This window comes from Scomber scombrus, chromosome 12 (assembly GCF_963691925.1).
Source record: "Scomber scombrus chromosome 12, fScoSco1.1, whole genome shotgun sequence".
Taxonomy (NCBI): domain Eukaryota; kingdom Metazoa; phylum Chordata; class Actinopteri; order Scombriformes; family Scombridae; genus Scomber; species Scomber scombrus.
The window spans coordinates 19,620,236-19,638,100 of NC_084981.1; the positions used below are offsets into that span (position 1 = coordinate 19,620,236).

Below are 17,865 nucleotides of genomic sequence, written 5' to 3' on the forward strand. Positions count from 1 at the left end.
TGTCATCTAACATTCTTGCACTACTTTTAGCAGAGAGAATAAAGTGCTTAAAACATGTTTTCACCCTGTTTCTAAAAAGCTTCCCACTCTGTGACCTGCCCCCTGACTGTGTCCTCTGGGACAGACAGTGTTGCATGTTGTGTCCCCATGGGAGTGGCAAGTACCCTTCTTTTTTCAAGTGAACATTAAGCCAAGGGCACCAATGGCCCCAAATAAAAGATCAAATGTACAGTGTAAATTTCCTGTGGCATCTGTCCTCCAATGGTCTACGATGGTGCAAAAACAGTTGCCACCCCAGTTTGCCTGACCTTTAGGCCTGTCTGTGAAAATGATACAAAGACAGCAAGTTCCCCCTCTCTGAGCGAGGGTATGTACACAACATAAATCAGGTCGTAGAGGGCTTAATTTGACCTCAGAGAACTAAGGTTGCAATGCCTAACAAGTGATTCATTCAGAAACAAAGTTAAGGACTAATCCAAAGTTGCCCACCCTGTCTTTTATGTGTTAAATTGTGCTGGGCAAAACTCAAGAGAAATTCAGCAGCCACACTTTTCTGTTCATCAGGTCAGGCTAACCCATTGTTGCTAATTTTGGTGCTAACTCCCTTCACTTTTCCAGCAGTTGGGGAAACAGCAGATGTGACTTTTCTTTGTCTAGAGAAGCTGCAGCATTTATTAACTGACACACTGTAGCCTGTGTTGGACATTTACTGCCAGATTGACAAGTTACTGCTAATCTTTTCCTCTGCTCCACTTGCCTTAACCCTCATTTTTCTGCCACTTGCTCTCACACCACCACTCACTTGCTACACACACACATTACACACTATCCTATCCCTTAAAACGAGATACGCTATCAAAAGTTTCCCAGGCAACAAAACAGAGGTTTCGTAACAAAGCTGCACAGAGACGCCCAAAAATGTTATTGATTTCTGAATTAATGACTATTTGAGATTATTATTGGAATTAAGAAAAATGATTATTTTTGGTCTGGCAGGGGTTCTCATCGGCCTGGCAGACTTGTACAATTATAGGGGAATTTTGTATTTATTAATCTTGATACAAAAGTAAATCTTTCATTAATGTGCCAACTTGACTATGGGTAATGGTGGGACTCACAGTCTCTTAAATGATCTTGGAAAAACATTAAGTGGGCAGGTAGAGAACCACAAACAAGAGGTAGAAGAAAATAACAGTTTAAAAAGACTTTAAGTGGCCAATTTTTTCATTAAATCAAATAACTTTCATACTGGAGGTCTCAGGTGTTATTTCTCCGTAATAAAAATCAGCAATCAATTTGCTGGTCAGATGTGACCAAAAATTAATCTGGTCCATCCAACATGTGAATCCACTTGTCCTCAGTAAGACCATGACATTTTTTTCTCCACATAATTTAGAGATTAGGGGGCAGATCTACTAAGCCTACTGGAAAATTGTACTTTGCTTCAAAAAATATTGTGTCACAAGAAGTTTCAAGAGTATTACTAACACAGATTGTGTAATTGGGAAGTAGAGCAGCAGAGTTAATTTGAATGCCCTGCTTCTAAGTGAGACCTGATGCTGAGCAATTTAGGAGGTGTCTTGGGCATGTCAGGGAAGCAATTAAGTGCAAAGGAAAGAGTACGTTCTCTTCTACCTGAGCTTGAAATACTGGTTGGAGAAATGTATAAACATTTTGGAATTTCAATCATATCCTCTATGCCCATATACTCTATGCAAGGCAAGGCAACTTCATCTATATAGAACATTTCATACCCAGGGTAATCAGTGCTTTACAGAGACAAATAACAAAAAAGTTAGTGTGTGAGATAAAAAAATAGACTTTTGAAGATTTATTAGCTTTTAACTCCAGAAAATTTTATCTCTCAAGCTTGTTTGCTACACAATCTGTTGGGTATTAACAAACTAGTGAATTCCACACAGGGTATGTTTTATATCAGGTATTTACTACTGAGAACAGCCCAAGTTTGGATTGTTCCAATTCAAAATTTGCTCACGGTGTAGTTTCCACCACCCCCTACAGTATCTCCTACATATAATTATTTGCAGTTATATTGATTTTATTCCCTAAAATGTATGAAATGTAAGATGTGAAAGATGAGTTAACACATGCAGACAAGGTCTCTTCACAGGTGAGATGTGTGCTGTTTAGCATTCACTCTCTTTCTCCTCACATGTCCACATGTGGCTATTTGTTCAACAGCAGACAGAACCAATACAATCAAATGCCTCTCTGCCCATTCTATTGGGAGAGACAGCACACCAAATTGGATTTACTGACAAATAACATTTGGACTGAGGACAGGCTAGTTGTTAGGCAGTGGGTCAAAAATTACAGAAAAGCAGATAGACCAAACACTCTGTATCAAGTGCAGCTGACAAGAGATCCACACAGATGAGCCTGAGTAACAGCAGTTATTGCTGTAGTTAAAATTACCACAGCATACTGTCTGTTATACTATGTTTTGAAAAATATGAATCCACTATTAGTTTAATTTAACAAAGATGTAACTAGTGTCCAATCAATGTCGGTCAGACATATTATTTACCGATTACAGATATATTGTATCGACATATATGTTCTACGATATGCCCGGATATTCTTTTATTATTTTTTAAAATTATAAAGGCATTTTATGTATACAGTATCTAATCCTTTTTCTTAATTTGAGTAATATGTATGTATGTTTTTTTTTTGTTTGTGTTTTTTTATTCATAGTTATTTATAATAATTACATTTCCAGTGAAGTTTACTGTTTCAGTGTAGCTACTGATCATTTTATACAAAAAAAATCATTTTATACAAAAAAAAAATCATTTTATACAAAAAATGTCTATTGTTAAACTGTAAAATATTGCAATTTCTCACTCCCTAATATTAGTATCAACTCCAAATATCCAGTATTGGTCGGGCTCTGCATTTATAACAAAAAATAAAAATAAAAATCATACTCCAAGAGACATACACTCAAGGTTCACACAGACAATGTGTATATAAAAGCATGCACAAGTGCTCAAGGTACTTAATGTCTTTAGAGTTGAGGAAATATACTAGTATTTTTATAGATAGTCATTGTACTGAGCTATATTTAAGTGGGCCAGTTTCTTCAGTGATTGAAAATATAGTTGCATACAATCATTTTCATATATTCACATTGACACACATGCAGTGTTTGATGATGACTTTACAGAAGTGCTATTTCACAGTAATTTTGATAATATAAATAAAGAAATAGTTGCTGCAAGTGCTATTTATGTGCTTTTGACATTCATACCAAAGAATAATGGGACCATTAGAGTAGGTTTGTACAGCACATATACTTGGAGAAAATATGCATTAATACATGATTCACTCCTTTTCTGCAAGGTAAATCTGCTGTTGTGTCAGTGTTTCATAATAACTGAACTTAAGTTCAGACAATGTGATAAAAAAAATGAATTGAAGGTATTGTATCTTACCGGACAGCGTTGTCCATGCGTGACACAGTGAGGTAGGCAGCAAGGTTAGCTGTGTAGGACGAACACACGATGAGGGTGAAGAGCCACCAGCTGCCCATAACGATACGCAGAGCCACAGACCCCAGGATGGAGTCACTGCCTGTGGAGGCGCAGGTATAAACACACAGGTATTAAAACTGCATGCAGAGGGACTCATTATCATCATCATTTTTACAATCTAGTGTACAGCATCACATTACTTATCAACACATAATGATATAAAGTATCAAGGCCTGTAATTGAAGACTTTTATTATCAATGAATCTGCCCTATGTTTTCTTAATTAATTGATAAATCATTTGGTCAAAACATCATAAAAGAGTGATACATTTAAAATGAAATCTGGCATTTCACTGTTTTGTCCATACAACAGTTTACTATAATGTAGAACCCAAGAAAGCCATCAGTTTCTCCCATTGGAGAACCTGGAGTCAATTGTTTGATTACATTTCTTTCAAACAACTAAATGACTAATTGTTGCAGCTCTCATCTTATCCTACCAATAAATGACATGCAATGAAATCCCATTTAAAGAACACATTTTGTATATGTGATGTCAAGCCAGTGTTAAAGTAAGGTAATGCTGCCAAAATGTGTAGGCATGCTTTATTATCAGGTCTTGTTGCCCAATTTTATTATTTCAATTACTTCTTATATTACAAGAGAGCCAAAAAAATAAAGGCTTTTTAAATTAATACAGCACATTCTGAGTGACAGGGATTATTTCCAGCATTTCAAATAAGCCTTTAGGAGATTGGTGACCTCAATGAGAAAACTGAAAATGACATTGTGTGTGCGTGTGTGTGCATGTGTTCAAGTGTGTTAGGGTGTGGGGGTAGGAGGGGGTTTTCTGACGTTACACTTTCTCATCTAAGAAGGATTTCGGTGTCTTTTCTGCACGTTTATAACAACCTACTACAGTGTTTTCACCAAACTCTTCTTTTTTTCTAGGTTTGAAAATATGACTTTGGAGATAAAATATAATATTTTAAATATGTTAAATGAACTAATAAGCATATAGGTGAGCCAACTAATGGTAAGGGATCACTCTCAATACTAAAACTGACTCATTTTAAAATGTATACATTTTAGATCTCACACACCATTTGATGTTAAAGCTGCTACAAGTTGTAATTTGTATCACTTCTGGGACAATGCTCATATCTGAATGCAGCGGTTGACTTATTTTGTGTAATTACTGTAAGTTTTTATCATTTATGTTTCCATGGGCTTAGTGCATTCAAAACCATCTACCCTGAAATGTTACACACAGACTTGTATATTCTATTACACATCCCAATCCAATTCTTTTCAAAGAGTGCAGTACTCATTTATATTCATTCAATATTCACTCTTTTTAACGTGCTTCCCTTCATGTCTTTAATCCCTTTGGGGGGGAAAGACTGGTTCCTCACATTAGCTTTTCTATCTCAGTTTCTCTCTGTCATACTGACTCTCTTTCTCTCCAAATATCCAAAAAACAGCTTATGAGGTGCATGAGAAAAATGTCAGCATACATTCTAATTTTGAAGAGTAAAGCCACAGAAATGTCATCTGAAAGATTCAGGAGTGTGAAATGTAATGAAAACATATTTGTCTGAAAGTGTCACAATCAACACAGCTGCACCCTTAGGACAGCTTGGGAAAAAAACGGAAGGCCTTGTCAGATGCAAAGCACTCCAGCATCAGTCATTTTTATTACACATGACTTTGACTGATTTCTTAAGGTCATTGAATGTGAAATGTGCATCTTGAAACCTAACTGGATCTAACCCTACTGCAAAAGTTCACTCTGGTGCAGTCTCTTTCATCTTTGAAACAAATTGATTAAACTCTCTAATCATAAGATAAAAGTGTCATTCTCATCCATTCTCCAATTTAGTTTCAGATTATTTCCTACCTCTCCGTGACCTCCATTTAGAACAAAAGAAGGGCAGTCCCCATTAGAAAAACGCAGTGAGAAAGTCTGTATGTCTGTGGGTGTATAGTTTAATCTGCACTGAACATACAACAAAACCCAGCCAAGTTTTGGCATATCATTATTAAATCATTGGGGGGATACGGTTGCCAAGTTTATGCTCTCTGACAATAGCACAGTATGCATCAGCAGTCAGATCCATATCAAAGTGACCTATGTCATCCCAAGAAAAAAAAAGAACAATTCACTTGACTGAAACAAAAAATGGCAATGTTGAAGTGTGAGCCAGAAAGAGCAGAAAAAAGAGAGGCAGAAAAAAATACATGAAATTCAGCTTCTCTTGAAATATAGTAGATGTTGGGTTAAAAAAGGCTCATAGGCAGTATGCCAGACTTTGATAGATGCAGTTCAGGCTTTAACATCAGTTGCTGAAGTAGTCATTTATCCAAACTGGACATACCTGGATCTCCACCAGACCTAAAGATGGGATGTTGTCCTTGACAAGGGCACCTTTAGAAAATGCAAGGGTGGGCGTTGTGCCTTAAACTGACTCACTACTGAATCAGCATTTGCTGTTTACCGACATCCACATGCATTTTTAATTTATTTGATTTGTTTCCATTTCAATCTTCTATCTTTCATCCTTTTCAAATGTTTTTTTTTCCTTTTTTATTCTGCTTAGCTTGAATGTTGCACTTGTAAATGTGATGGCTGGCACTAGGTGTCCAATGATGTTCCACTGAAGGTCAAAAGCAGGCAGGTTTTCATTCAGTTCACAATGACACACTTTATTGGTTAGCAGCTTTCTGGTTGAAGGTGTATTAAGTAGTATGAGAAATTGGCTTGTGTTTGAAATGAAAACCTGCCTAACCTTGGCCCTCAACAGCACATGACAGCTGTCCTTGCATGTAGTCACGGCCAGACTCAAAATATCACCTACCTTGTTGCACAAAAGCACCGTAGACAATCCATATGGCGCTCTGAAGCGAAGTGGAGACAGAAGGCGGTGGATGGCCTCCTGCATTGTTGTGGCAGCGCACTGCCTGGATGCGCCTAAGCAGGAATATCATGATACCCACCACAGGGATGGCTGCAGCAATACATGCCCATACAGCCAAGTCAAATGGTGCCAGCAAAGAGAAAATGTTTATCTTGTCCTCTGACTTGCGCATCAGGATTCCCACTGAATAGTCCAGGTAGCGTTTGCTGAAATCCACCACACTCTCACGCTCTGGTGTGATGGTAATAGCTGATACGGCCAAGTCAGCTCTCTGTGGATGGAGATTCATATGCTCATTATAAATCAACATAATATGTTTAGGACTTTGGATTGTTTCTTTTTCTATTTGACCAACATGAAGTGGCACTGCAAGGAAAAGTGCACATGTTCACTCCCTACAAGAAGCAACCTGTTAGTTTTGATGACACAAACACTCAATATTAGTTCACATTTTCAACTCCTTACTCAAACAACTTCTCTATGCACCTTCATGTTCTGAGCAGGGAGAAAATCTTTTGATTTTGGTGACACTGATCTTTCATCACTATTAGACCAAACTTTGACTTCCCTTATATAACTGCTGTATTCTGTCATCCCCAGTACAGTGTTGACTTTGAAGATAATAACCAGGGAGATCAATAGGCCTTGTTCTCCTTGCTTTTGTTTGCTCTCTTGTTTATCATGAAATTAAGCCTGCATTATTTTTCAGCCTGTATTCTCCTTCCTTTTTTGTAGAAGAATACAGTCATCAATGTAATGTGGTTTGTCTGAGCTAACATAATTCATGTCAGCCTACAAGTATTTTGAACAAAAAGCATCAGTCTCCTACAGTCATTGCATTTAAAGCATGCTGGACCTGGTGGCAGTAATCATATTGGGATTGTTGTGTTTAATACTGGATGTTCCTTTTGCCATTGTTAAATCACACAACTCCTTACGATTAACAATAGTGTAAAGATTGTAGGTTTACAGCTGCAAGAGAGCATGTGACATGAATAAAAACAGAAGTTCTCAACAGAAGTTGTAGCTTTTTCTTACAGATATATTAATCTGTCTTTTATTTTTTATTCTGCCACAGTGTGATGACAAACGTACAAATCTCTACCTCTATCAAAGGGATTTGAAATCACGCTATCACAACAGCCTTTGTGAAGTTCTCAAACTTTGTCTTTTTTCCTCCAACAGGCAGAAATCAGACCCACTTCAGTCAATCTGGGGTGTCACCCACTGGAGAAAAATGATTTGCAGATAGAGGCTTTTGGCTTGAGCAGTGTTTTCCTGATCTTTTCCACTTTACTGCGCGTTATCATTGGGCTCCCATTTCAAAACAAGACAATGTGGCCTGACTCCCAGAAAAAGGATTTGGGCTGACATCTGGACATTGATTGACTTAGATAAAAAAAAAAAACACGCCAACCTTGCCAATGAGGTCTCCAATCATGCCATTCCAGGATCCATTAGGGAGTGCTGAGCCATACTTCCCGTCTCCGACTTGGTAGATGTCATACTTGAAACCCAGGATCTTGGCCAGGGCATCCAAAACATCAATTGAGAAACCCTTGTATCTCTTGGGTTGGCCCAGAATATTTTCTGCCACCATCACAAAAGGCTCTTCCTGTACAGATGAAAATTGTAATTGTGCAATTGTCGGTTAAAGGAGGTTTCGGAGAATACATTACTGTCATATTGATAATGCTGAGAAATGTGAATGTGTGAGAAGACCAAGATTCATGCTCAAGTTGGGAAAAGAGTAGAATATGTGTGTGCTTTATCGCACGCTTGTCATTTATCAAAATGCATCATAATCTCCTCGGGGCCAAATTGGCGACTGAGGCGAGGACACATTCAGTCATCTTAAGAACTTTGGGGTGACACCTTTATGAAGAGCTTCTAAGGTGATCTAAGTAAAACTTCATCATAATAAAATAGTTTCCTCAGCAACTGTTGACCTGTGACACATGGCACATCCGCGCCATGGCAACTGCTATGGTTCATCAACGTGGTAATTGCCCTTTTAAAATTTATCGCACCCAGCCATGGTTCTTCTTTATGAGTTGAAAGTGTCAGAGCAGAATTAAATGGGTGAAGGAGGAGTAAAGAGAGCTGAAGAAGACAGGGAAACAGGGACAGGGAAGAGAGAGGGAGTGTTAAAGTGGGCAGGGGCAAATGACTTGATTAAGTGACACTGCCAGGAGAGAGCTGAGCAGAACTTATGTGAATAAATAAGGCGCAGGTAAATCATGTGTGAAGAAGAAAAAATGAGAGCAGGGGAGAAGAGAGCAGTGCAGCGGAGAAGGGAAGACACTTAGGCTGCAAGAAGTGGATAGTTTAGGACACAGTGCTGATTGTAGAGTTGATTTTGATGGTGCTCTGTAGATTCACAGGGCAAGAAGGAGGAAAGGATCTTAAAAATCCTTCTTCCAAGAGAGACAATGCATGTGACTGTTAGCAAAACCAAGAGTTTATGTTATGTTAGTTTTTCATCCACCTGAGAATTTAGGATTTAATCTTGACTGAAGCTTTTGTATATTATTGTAAATTCTTACATAGTGAACAGATGTTTATCTCAACTGAGGTAAGAACCACGTGAGGAGTTATCTCTACGATACCTCCTCATTTCACTGCAAAAACCTAAATAAGGTAAAGGTAGCATCGGATTGGATGGAGGTCGCCAGGGAAGTTTCTGGTTAAGTTACTGTTGGCTTTATTGTATGTCATTTCAAGCGAAGAAACATCTAAATATAAAGTATAAAATGCGTTTTCCGTTGAAAAAGTACAAACAAAGGTAGCAAATAATAACCCAACTTTTACTTGAGTGGTTATGTCTACAGTGTGATCTGATGAATACACAGCTGATAGGTATGTGGTTTGTTTACACAACATAACAGAAGTGCATATTTAACAGATTCAGTGTGGACAGAGAGCGTCCAATGTTAAGTGATATAGTTGGACGATTGCTTACTGTTAGGATACGGTGTAAATTCATATGTTTTGTTCCAGTTATTAGTAAGAAGCTTCCCAGTGGTCTGCTCTGCTCGTTCTGCATTTACATACTCATTTGCTGCTGTTCACTTGTAATGCAAACTTAACACTTCCTACATTTGTTTCACGTTTAAACCCAACCAGCTGTTCAGAGGGCATAATCACTTCTCCTCCTTGGAAAGCAAGGTTTTTATTGTGAAATATTTACAGGGCATGTTAGGTGTCTTTAACATCTTCATGCAAAAGAATAATTAAGGCAAGGCAAAGTAGAATTAATCAATGAGTAAAAAACATGACTTCCTTTAAAAAGCCTTCACAGTATTATGTTTAAATGTGTACTTCACAGAGACACAAACTGATGTTTAATCAGTGGGCGTAAAAAAACAACCTCATAAATGTGTTGATGTATTTGCCTCTACGCTGCAATGTTTGTGTTCTTACTCGGTTATTTGCCTACTCAGGTCAAGTGTTAACACATTCAGTGTACTCCCACAACTTACCAGTAATGTTACAATCTTGAGAGTCACTCCTTGCATACCACTCTCTATCCGATTCTCCTTTAGGCTACCATTCAAACCGCGAGTGGAGTCCCAAGATGCCAACTAAGAGGGAGAAAGAAGTATTAGATGGATAAGGAAACAAGATACATCAGGAAATCACAGTACAGGTGACTGAAAGGCAAAGGTTACAAACTAAAATAACTAAACGAGGAATTCTGTGCTGTAGGGGAAATAAAGTGAGGAAAACAGGGAAATAATTGAAGTGAGCTATAACTAAAGTTATCATTCTATCTACCATTATGTGATTTAATTTGTTGTGACAAACAACAGCCGACGTCTACATAAACATATGAGCTGGTAACCAAGACAACAAGCTGCATCCATTAGCTTGCTATCAGCATCCCTCTATTTAAGCTCTACCACTGAATGCAGCAGTGTTTTTCCACACTTATTAAGCAATCTACAGTATAGCTACCATTAATCATACAGATGAAGGTGGTGGTGGTGAGGATGTTGGTTGAGGGTGAGAGGGAAAAAGCAAAAGTAAAATATTAAATAATTAGAATTTTAAGTAGTACATCATGTGGAAATTGCAGAATGAAAAACAAACATACAGATATAATTGCTGGCACATTACTCATCAGTTTCAGACTCAGAGTCTGACGCTTGAATCTAAACTATCCCTGGTTTTCCACACTGTCAACATTTTGAGCTATGTCTCAAGTTGTGGAAGGGATGTTTGTTAAATATTTAATCAGTGCTGCTGGCTGGACAAGGATTCTCAAGGATCTGACACATCATTTGGAGGGTCTTTGAGATTTGAGCTGACAGGACAAGAACCGTGGCTCAAGGCCAAACAACAGGCCTTTCTGGCCAAAGCACACCTCAGATCCCAGGGAACACGTGCCGCCTCAGCAGGAGCCTCATCCAAAATAGCTTTCCCACAAAGACAGTGTGTACTCCACAGCAATGAGAGAATAATCATTAAAAGCTGTAATCAGCAAATGTTTCACTTTTTAGCTTTGTGAAATTACTCAATTGAAAGTGTTCAATTTAAGGTGTACTTTGTTTTTGTTCCAGCTTTTCATTTTTTAATCATTGACGTTTTCTAATTACAAGAAGCATCAAAACAAACAAACAAACAAAACATTTTGCTCAACATTTTGAGTCACTTAATTTAATTTACATTTCACAACCCTTCATTATTAAATGTTTTCTTTTGTTGCTTATGCGAATAACTCATTCTCTGCTTTACTGATGCCACACTGTCACAGCTTAAGTTCAAACTAGGCAACTCTTGACTAGGAGAAACTGCCCTTCTGTCTCACTTGGGCACAATTACATCCTGCTGAATCTTAATAAGCCGCTTACATGACTCACTTTCATCAGCTAGCAGAGTTTTATATAAAATGCTGAAAGACTGTTGGCACTCCAGAAGATGGCTCTGGACATTTCATTCAATATTAAGAGAAAAAAGGTACCAGATATGAAAAAAACCAAACAACAACACTATTTAGTATTCTTCTGCTGTTCCCTTTGGCTACCAGTCAAGATTAATGAGAAAAACAACATGAACAAACATAAATCTCTGTCAGTGACACCATTTACAAAGGCAAACTTGAAATTACAAATGATTATACAACCACGAGAAAACAATAATTACTACAGATGCACCAGGCAGCAACAAATGCTTTCATCTGTGAATGAAGAAGAGGCATGTGAGGCAATGAAAGAAAGACAGAAAGGCAGAAATAACAGAAGAATATTTCATTATCAGTCAAATCTTTTGTTCATCACAAACCATCTGCAGAGCATATGATCCTCCAAATACTCAGTTCCAAGAGTTACACTGCAATTGCTATGAATAGCTTCACTGCAAACTGCAAGTGAATCATGTTTATAACCCGCAAGCTTGTGTGGGTGAATATAAACAATTTTCTCCTCATCCACCATGAGATGCCACTCATGAAATGTGCATTCTAAAGGTCTTTATCAAAGCACTGTGTGCAAGTCAACAAAATGGAGATCAGTTGCTCATGAAGCTTTTCATTGTAGACCGATTAATTTACATGTCTTTATATACTTAAAAGCTTAACTGTTTCTGCACCTTAACATAGATCAGAAACATATTAAATGCGATTGTATAATATGGCATTAAATTGTGATCCATATGTGGGTAATGGATGCAATTCTGTAGGTAAATACTGTACAATCTCACTCTAATCGTTTGTCTACTTGTTTATCTGTGGATGTGGATGTGTGAGACTGTCCTGTGTGTGTGTGTGTGTGTGTGTGTGTGTGTGTGTGTGTGTGGGGGGGGGGGAAATGTGCAAAATGTCAGTCTGTGTTGCTTGCTTCACAGGGGGCTATTTTCTCCATGAGCAGCTTCGTCCTCAGTGAAAAGCTGTGAACAATCTCTGCTCTGTAAAGTGAACAACACTAAAGAGGAACACTTCTACTTCAGAGCTTTGCACACTGCACACCAAGACACCGCTGAGAAGGTCACAAACAATACATTCAGGAAAGCCACACCAACTGCATATGAAAGAGTAACACCTAACTGGACACAGTGTGATTCTCGAGGACCAGATTTGAAAATATTATTTGTGGATGATTGCTCTATTCTTAAATGTTCACAAATTACACAGGTATCTTCCTTTAACAAATGAGGACAAAATATGATTTGAGATTTTCAAGGACATGACAGTGAAAAAGGATGCATTGTTTTTACTGAAGAGGATTTATTATATAAAAATAAGCATTACGATACATGAAAGAAAAAATGATTTTTGTTGGTTGACGCCAAATCTCTTTAAAAAAAGGCTTTTCTAGCCTTTTTCCTGCACCTTTCTTTGAAGTGTCAACACACTTAGGATTTAAGTTTTAGATAGTCCTCCTATAAATATGCATGGCAATCAGTCACCATGAGTTTACCAAAGTGAGATCAAAACATTCTGTTGTTTCCTTCTACATCTTAGTGTACTGTATATGCTTTGTGAACTATCCTGCAGCAAAATGGAAAATATCGAGCTAATGAAGTTTGCTCTCCACCATTTAAAAAGTCACAGCAATAACAGGACAGCTATTTAGCTAATGATTATGATTCCTAATAACTTTTTTTTTTTTTAAATTGTAATAGGGATGGGTGGCACAGTAGTGAAGTGGTTAGTACTGTCCCCTCAAAGCAAGAGGTTCTGGGTTCAAACCCACGAACTGGCTGCAGCCTTTTCTGTGTGGGGTTTGTATGTTCTCTGTGGGAGCTCTCCAGGTGCTCTGGCTTCCTCCAACAGACCAAAAAACATGCAGGTTAGGTTAATTGGTGACTCTAAATTACCTATAGGTGTGAATGTGAGTGTGAATGATTGTCTGTGTCTACACTATATGTTAGCCCTGTGATTGTCATGGATGTAATGGGGGTGAGTAAATGCCAAAGCATAAGAGCTATGCAGTCATAGCGTCATTACACTTCTCAATTACATTGTGTTCTATAGTCTTATAGAACACACTTTCATGGAACCATCTAAATTGCATCATTATGGACATGGAGCCATAATTTGAGCTAGTTGCAGCTTTTCTGCTTGTCTTTTTCCTCTGCTAGTTCAGTCTGCTAGATGCTTACATATTGACAAGGCCATCATGCTACAGAGTTCCTTATCGACCCACTATTCTTTCTTTGCCTCACCAGCTGAATTAACAAGGCTGTGCGTGATTATATGTGCAAGTGTGTGTTGAATTTAAATAAATATTTTTAACTGCCTGCCTCATTTACTGCTTATGGTCTTGTCAGGCGTCTCTGCACATGTCCCCTAAATGTGATATTCTTATTAAATGCATTCTATATACATGTTTATAATGAATATGCATGTATATGTGTATTGTACATCTATGTGATAATATCAGTTGGTATGTGCGTGCATGTTTATTTTTCATCTTTCACTTTGCATCCTCTATCCCAGATTAAAAAGCCCAAATGGAGCAGATGGTGTTATCTCATATCACCAGACACACAGCGAAAAATAAGCTGGCCATTTAAATTAGTCAAGACAAGAGGCATCGTATCTGTCCTGATATAGATATATCCTGAGATGAGCTGGGCAGACATGGCGCCAGTCTGTCACTATAACCTCGTACAGCAACATGAGGCAGGATTCACTTTATACTGCCATGCTCAACAACAAGAGTACAAGAATAAGAACCTGAAAAATTGAGACAAGAAAGGAAAGAAAAATTGAGAAGAAAAAGACATGGAGTTCATTCTTCGATTGATAGAAAACTAACTCAGAAAATGCAATAAGAAATCTGTACCATGAAAGCTCTAAATGATCACATTTCCCTCTGAGTTTTTTTCATTATTTACAACTACCATATATAACTTCTAGATAAAATGTGTACTCCTCGTGAATATACTTGGCACAGAGTATTTATCAGTAGATAGATCAGTGCAGAATACAAGCAGGCAGAGTTATCTTCTTTTTGCACTCTGTTTCAACACACATTGTTATGTTGCGTATAAATGAATACATGCAATAGATAGGGAGAGAAATGTCAGCTCACTACATAAAACGTATGTTTCAGAAATAATGCTTCATAGTTCAACAGTGAACATGTGACAGCAAGACAGATGCAAACTCGCCTGTTACCACAAAAAAATGTGAATTAGTAATACTGTTTTCAACTCATCATATCCACTTATGAATTGAAAATGTTCTTTTTTTTAACTTTACCTCATGAAGTGAGAGCAACAAAGGGCAGGTAATGGAGGTGATGCTGTGCAAGTAGTTGAACTGAATACCTATAAGGTCGGCAACATTTGTTCTCTGCTGTTTTTTATGATGGATGGGAGCACATGAGAAAGAATACATTATGGGATGTGGAGAAATACCATCCACTTTTCAGCCAATTATTTGACCCTCTCAAAGGGGATTTACTTTTGCCAGTGTGGCAGTACAAACAACCACAAGTGCATGACAGCAGTTTAATGCTCCACTGTTAAAGCAGACTATTTTGAGAAAAGGCAGTGCACAAACAGTGATACAGTGTGTACAGTTCTAAGTTACAACATTATAATGTTGCTGTACAGTAATGAATATTCTTAAAAATAACTTGATCAGTGTAATACTGAGTTTTATGCTAATATATTGGATATTGTCAAAGAAGCTTTATGTAATTTATTAATCTTATTGATGTCGATGGAGCATCAACAGGTGTCTGGCACAGTTCACAGTGACTTGTAATGGAATTAAATACAAATCTAATTATCACTTTAGAGATGGGTAATTATCTAATGAGAGCACAGATCCAGCAACAAAGAGTGGAAATGTACTAGTACTACATAATGATGCACAAGTGTAAAATACAATAATGATGACATTGCTTTCTTGTTTGCTTCTTTGGCTTGTGAAATGCTAGTTACTGGCTCACAGCGCCATTCTTTATCTTCCTGTAGATGAAAATCCAGGTAGGAGAGGTTTCAAAACATAGGCGCCATGAAGTGAGTTTCTAAAAGCTAAAAAAACCTCAGTGTGTCGAAATGTATCACTGGATCAACAGCCCCCCTGCCGATCAATTGTTGGCAGGGAGAAGTCAATGTCATTTCTACTTTATGAGCCAGTGAGAAATTGGGTTGAACTAAGGACAAATACTGAATAACTATAGATTTGTAGAGCCTGCATGCATGGAGCACATGGAGCTACAATAATCTGAACCCCATTTCCACTACCGAATGCACCAACTATCACCAGTTGGAGGGTGACAAAGGACAGTAGGACTGCTCGATTTGACTAGGTTTTTTTTACTTGGGTTGGATATAGGCTAAGAATCAGTCCCAGTTAGCAGCACATATGCTAGCTTGAAGCCAGTGTTTGCACCCGATACTGAATTGCTGATTTCCGGGGACAGTCCCCGTTTCGAGTGACCTGTCCCCGTTCAAAGCTGTCCCCGAAAATGTCCCCGATTTTGACACTGAATGGGTGAAAAATGCGCGCAGACTCAAACACCAGTTATTACGGTAGCCATTTAACGCATCGCCAGAGAAGACGTCGTATGACGTACAGACGTTATCAGGACGTACGACCAGACGCAGCAGCGTCAACAACAACAATCTAGAGGCGGCAAAAAGGAAAGAAAAGAAGACCAGCGGTCATTAATGGTATGTTGTGTATGAACTTATTTATTTTGTGTGAATTGGCAGTAGATTTGGCTGTGTGTGTGTGTGTGTGTGTGTGTGTGTGTGTGTGTGTGTGTGTGTGTGTGTGTGTGTGTGTGTGAGTGAGAGTGAGAGGGAGAGAGAAGTGATGTAACGTTAAAGTAAGTTGTTTATCTGAATTGAAGACCTAACGTAACTTTATAAAAGTCAGTGGACGTTAACATTATGACAATGTTTTCATATCTGTCATTAGTGACGCTGTAACGTTAACGTTAGCATGAGATTACCAGGTGATGACATTGTATGTGGCCCTGTTTTGGAAGAGGGGGAGGTGGAAGACTGCTTTGGTAACATATGATTTTCCTGTAGGCATAGGAACATGAGACTCTGTTAAAAATAATAAATTAATTAATAATAAATCAATGGTTGATAGTTGTGTGTGTTAGGCTAACTTCTGTATTTTGTGTCGGGCTGTGTGGGTAACTAATGACTGTAGTAGTTATAAATGCAGACCATCTGATTAGCTGATGCCCTGAGTCATGTATAAAATTAATATACTCATATGTTTTGACTTGGTAATTATTATTAATTACATCTTGATGATATTTACTAGCTACTGGTCTGGCAGCTGTCTTTGCACATGACACTTAACTTTGGAAGAGAGATGTTTTTTAGTATTCTACATTTGTGTTTTTGACACTGCTGTGCGCTACTGATACATGATATTTGTGGGTGCTGATATTTTGATTTATTAACCAGGTCCTTTTGTGTGAAAAAGTACTTTTCCCCATTTTTTATTTCATGATGATAATATTTAATGATTTTTCACCGCCGCATTGAAAATGTCCCCGATTTTCATTTCAGAAATCTGGTCACCTTAGGCAACAATGCATGTCAGATTTAGGCCACTGATTACAAAGCCATTTTGGCTACTTAGGAGATCATGAGAGTTGCATGTTATGAACAACAAAAATCCTAGATCCATTTTGAATTTAAAGGGGCCATATTTTGCTTTTCTGCTGGCAGCTGCAATCAGAATAGAGTGGGCTCCTATTTTGACAACCATAAAATTGAATGAGGACAACATAGGGACTGTGCACACCATTGAATAGACATACATTATCATGCTAATTTTTTTCTATAAAACAGAAAAAAATGTTACTAAAATGTGTAAATAAGGCCCCAGTAACAATGCCACCATTATTACTGTGGACACATTTGAGAGATAACTCCTGCATGATGCATGCAAGACACTTGGCTAGGAAGAACAATTACATTCAAATGAATTGACTTTTCTCTATGAAGAACTTCTTGTAAGCTGGAAGTCATTAGCAATATCTGCTTAGAGACAAGCTGACACATCAATAAGAGCAAACTGGGAAACCAAAACAACAACAACAGCATCGATCACTCTGCAGCAGCACTGAATGGTGGAGAAAACTCACAGTAGCCATCCAGGAAATAGTATTTCAGTCTTCATTACAGTTTCTAACCAGAGAGATGCCTCATCTAAGAGCCATCAGGCTGGGGAGAAAATGGACTGAATGCAGATAAACGATGATAGAAAGGGAGGAAACCAGGGCTGAAAAATTGGGAGAAAGGGTTATGGAAGAAGTGAAGATGTGAAGGGAGAGGAGAGGAGAGGATGGGAGCATAGGAGATGAGATGAGAGGAAAAGATAAAAGAAAAGAGAAGAGAAAAGGGACAAAATGAGGATGGCTCTTATGGGAGGGGTGTGGGTCAGAGTGGACCACAACATGCAATCACTGTTACACTTAACTAAAAAAAACCCACAGGAACATGACATTCCATTGCCAAGGAAA

The 17,865-nt window shown here is 38.1% G+C and overlaps 1 protein-coding gene across 2 annotated transcripts in view; it reads right to left on the reverse strand.

Moving 5' to 3' along the window:
• Nucleotides 1-17,865, reverse strand: part of grid1a (glutamate receptor, ionotropic, delta 1a) — a 245,890-nt gene that overhangs the window by 15,455 nt on the left and 212,570 nt on the right. For both annotated transcript variants that reach the window (XM_062430181.1, XM_062430180.1), the window contains 4 exons: nt 9,898-9,999; nt 7,833-8,030; nt 6,356-6,686; nt 3,459-3,597 (listed from right to left, as the gene is read on the reverse strand). In XM_062430181.1, coding sequence (XP_062286165.1) covers nt 3,459-3,597; nt 6,356-6,686; nt 7,833-8,030; nt 9,898-9,999 — 770 coding nt within the window. The remainder of the gene's footprint in view (nt 1-3,458; nt 3,598-6,355; nt 6,687-7,832; nt 8,031-9,897; nt 10,000-17,865) is intronic.